General features: G+C 34.6%; 1 protein-coding gene across 1 annotated transcript; it reads left to right on the top strand.

The window, feature by feature from the left end:
* The first annotated feature begins 1,361 nt into the window (after positions 1-1,361).
* Positions 1,362-2,003, top strand: LOC115985517. The gene is made up of 2 exons (XM_031108457.1): positions 1,362-1,740; positions 1,942-2,003. Exons 1-2 carry the CDS (start codon positions 1,362-1,364, stop codon positions 2,001-2,003), a joined length of 441 nt encoding a protein of 146 aa, XP_030964317.1.
* The last annotated feature ends 1,797 nt before the right edge of the window (positions 2,004-3,800 follow it).

The raw sequence follows: 3,800 nt of genomic DNA, 5'->3' as shown, positions 1-3,800 counted from the left end.
ATACGTGGAAGTGGGTAATTGTCTTTAAAGCATGCTTTGTTCAGATCAGTGAACTCTATGTACATCCTCCACTTACTGTTGGCTTTCTTAACCATCACTACATTGGAGTGCCAGTCGGGATAATAAACCTCTCTAATAAACCTTATGACTAGTAATTTTTGCACTTCTTCTACTATGACTTCGTTCCTTTTGGGGGTGAAATATTGATGTTATGATGTTGTTAAGTTTGATATTAAGTATGTTAGATTGAACTTTAAGACTATAGTATCAATGAAATTCAGTTTTGATCTCAATCTCATTATGTTGTGATTAAGAAACTGTGTTTTGTTCAAGTAAAACATCAAAAACGGTTACCAGAAAAAATTTGAAAACAATTCAATTTCATGAGTTTCGACCAATCGAGAATTCCCTTCGATTGATAAAATGTTCCTTTCAATCAATCGAACAGGAATCAAGAATCGATTATGTCAACCCAAGACTTTGTGATAAATTTCTTCAATTTTTCGACCTATCAAGAATTCATTTTGATCGATTGGATTTGCCTTTTGATCGATCGAATAGGAATCAAGAGTTAATTGAGTCATCCAGAAACTTCAAAATGAATTTTTTGAACATTTTGATCAATCGAGAAATACCTTCGATCGATCGAATGAACTATTTTTTGAAATTTCACTAAGTGTTAAAACATAGATGAAGTTCAAGGCTATGTGTGATGAGATTACACATGATTTCTAATTAAAAACCTTTCTTTTAAAATATCTAGTAGGTGAGAGATATAAGGGTTGCATCTCACGGCCTCCATTATCGGTTCATAGTAGTGTGGGCAAGCACCTCGTCTTGGCATATATGCCTCGCAATCCCAAAGGTGGGTGTTTACTTCATAGTACTACAAGATTGAACTTACCCATTCAAAGTAGTGTGAACAAGCACCTCGTCTTAGCGTATATGCCTTGCGATCCCAAAGGAGGGTGTTTTGTTTCATGGTACTACAAGTTTAAACACTACAAGGGAGATGAAATGTGGCTACACATGATTCTTGATAATGGTGTACACTAGACTAAGTGTAATGTTAACCTCCCAAAGGAGCTATGTCCTTTTTTACTTAGATGCTAAAGTTAATACGGCATATTATTAGTGTTTAATAAGAGTCATCATGATAGCACTAATAATGAGAATATTTCTCAATCAATCATGATGTTTATAATATAATTGCTACCAAGGAATTATAGACATGGATTGGGTTGTCGTTGCATATTTTATGTTATGGTTTTATTAAGGTTCCATACTATATGTTTATATGCTAAATTGATAATGTCCAGTTTACTTATTATATTCATGTTTGTTATTTTCAAATTTTAATTATGGCATCTTTTAGCCCACTTGTTGCTATTCTTAATCAAAACAAACTGACTAGATCCAACTATGTTGACTGGAAAAGAAACTTGGACATTGTTCTCACTATTGAAGAGCACAAATTCGTGCTTTATAAACCTTGTCCTAACTTCCCATCATTCGATGCTCCTCCTGAGGAAAAACAGCAATATGATCATTGGCAGAAATCTAATGAGAAGGCCAAGTGCTATATCCTAGAATCTATCTCAAATGTTCTACAGCATCAAATGCAGGATTTAGAACTAGCTTCGGACATAATGCTAAGTCTGAACGAGATGTTTGGTGAGCAAGGCCATTCTGCTAGGCAAGAAACTATGAGGCTGATTTATAATACTAAAATGGCTGAAGGTACTTCAGTAAGGGAGCATTGTCTTAGGATTATCTCTCATCTAAATACACTGGAGGTTTTAGATGCCGATATTGATGAAGAATCCTAAGCAAATATGATACTCCAATCACTACCAAAATCATTTAAGGAATTCAGATTTAATTATAACATGAACAAAAAGATTTATACATTGTCTGAATTAATGAATGAATTGGTGGCAGCAAAAGGCATTCTTGGTACATCCAATGTTGATGCTAATATGGTTGAAGCTTCTTCTTCTTAACCTAAGTCGAAAGGCGAGGGTAAAAAGAGGAAGAAGAAAGACTTCACCAAGCAAGATGGTAAACAAATTGCCTTAGGAGTTGCCAACAAGGGAAAGAAAAAGGACTATGCCAAAGGAAAGTGTTTCCATTGTGGCAAGAAAGGTCACTGGAAGAGGAATTCTCCAAAATTTAGAGCTCCTAAGAATAAAGGTATGAAAAGCTCATTCATTCTTGAAACGTGTTTAGTACAAAATCCCACAGATTCTTGGTGTGTGGATTCAGGTTGTACTAATCATTTCTGCAATTCTTTGTAGGGGTTCTAGGAGACCTAAAAGCTGAATGAAGGGGAAATGTTTCTTACTTTGGCTTATGGAAGCAAAATTCCAATTGCACCTACTGAAGTGTTTAATTTGTGTTTTGGTTCTAGAGTTTTAATATTGAAAGACTGTTTGTATGTGCCTAATGTTCATAGGAATTTAATTTCTCCAACTTATTTAGGTAGACATGGATATTATTTTATCTTGAAAGACAACGTTGTAATAAAGAAGGATAAAGTGTTTATCTATTTTGGCAATACTGTTGACGGTCTTTATATTTTAACTCCTGATAAGCATGCATTATACAATTTTGAATTAGATAATAATTCTCATGTAAAATAATTAAAGAGAAAGTTTCCTTCTAGTAATGATGCATATCTTTGGCACTTGCATTTGAGTCAAATTAATTCAAACAAAATTCAAAGACTGATCAAAGATGGACTCTTAGAGCCATTAGACTTTAATGATTTTCGAGTTTGTGAATCTTGTTTGGAGGGCAAAATGACCAAAAGACCTTTTAATGCAAAAGGTAGATGAGCCTAAGAGTTACTTGAATTAGTTCATAAGGATGTATGTGGTCTTATATCACTTTTACAGATGACTACTCAAGATATGGTTATGTGTACCTAATGAGATGGAAGTCCGAAGCCTTTGAAATGTTCAAAGAGTTTAGAGCTGAAGTTGAGAATCAATTGGGTAAATGCATAAAGGCCATTTGATCTGATCGAGGTGGCGAATACCTTCTTGGGGATTTCAAGGATTACTTAACTCAATATGGGATTGTATCCCAATTGGCTGCACCTAGAACTTCTCAACAAAATGGTGTAGCAGAGAGAAGGAGCAATACTCTTTTAGAAATGGTTAGGTCCATGATGAGTTATTCAACTTTACCAATTTCCTTTTGGGGATATGCACTAAAAACTGCAATGAATATTTTAAATTTAGTTCTATCAAAATCAGTTCCAAACACACCTAAGGAATTGTGGAGTGGGCGCAAGCCTAGTATGAAATACCTCCACATTTGGGGATGTCTAGCACATGTGTTGAAAGGGAAGTATGATAAGTAGGAAGCAAAAAAAAAAAAATGCATGTTTTTAGAGTATTCAAAGGAAACTAAGGGTTATTTATTCTATAATCATAAAAATAACAAAGTGTTTGTTAGCACCAATGCCAAAATTTTGGAAGATGATTATGTTACACTTATGAAGAGGCAATGAATGATATAGATGCACATCATTGGGCTAAAGCTATGAAATCTGAATTGGATTCTATGTATTCCAATCAAGTTTGGAATCCTGTAAAGATGCCTAATGGCATTAAACCTGTTGGTTGCAAATGGATTTACAAGAGGAAGAGAGGGATAGATGGTGTTGAGGACTCTTTTTTTGCCCCACGTGGCACTACTTCATCGGTGACCCACACCATATCAACATATTATTGATTTTTTGGGTAAATCTCTTTAAAACCTAAAATAAGCTTATATCTCAGGATTGGGCTCAC

This window comes from Quercus lobata, chromosome 4 (assembly GCF_001633185.2).
Source record: "Quercus lobata isolate SW786 chromosome 4, ValleyOak3.0 Primary Assembly, whole genome shotgun sequence".
Classification (NCBI taxonomy): Eukaryota; Viridiplantae; Streptophyta; class Magnoliopsida; order Fagales; family Fagaceae; genus Quercus; species Quercus lobata.
This window is presented reverse-complemented; position numbering and strand designations above follow the sequence as displayed.

What these genes read in the sequence shown, in the direction of transcription:
- LOC115985517 (XM_031108457.1), top strand. Translation starts at nt 1,362, where the DNA reads ATGGCATCTTTTAGCCCACTTGTTGCTATTCTTAATCAAAACAAACTG. An exon ending in TAATACTAAAATGGCTGAAG is followed by an intron (nt 1,741 to 1,941) that starts GTACTTCAGTAA and finishes AATTGGTGGCAG; the next exon opens with CAAAAGGCATTCTTGGTACA.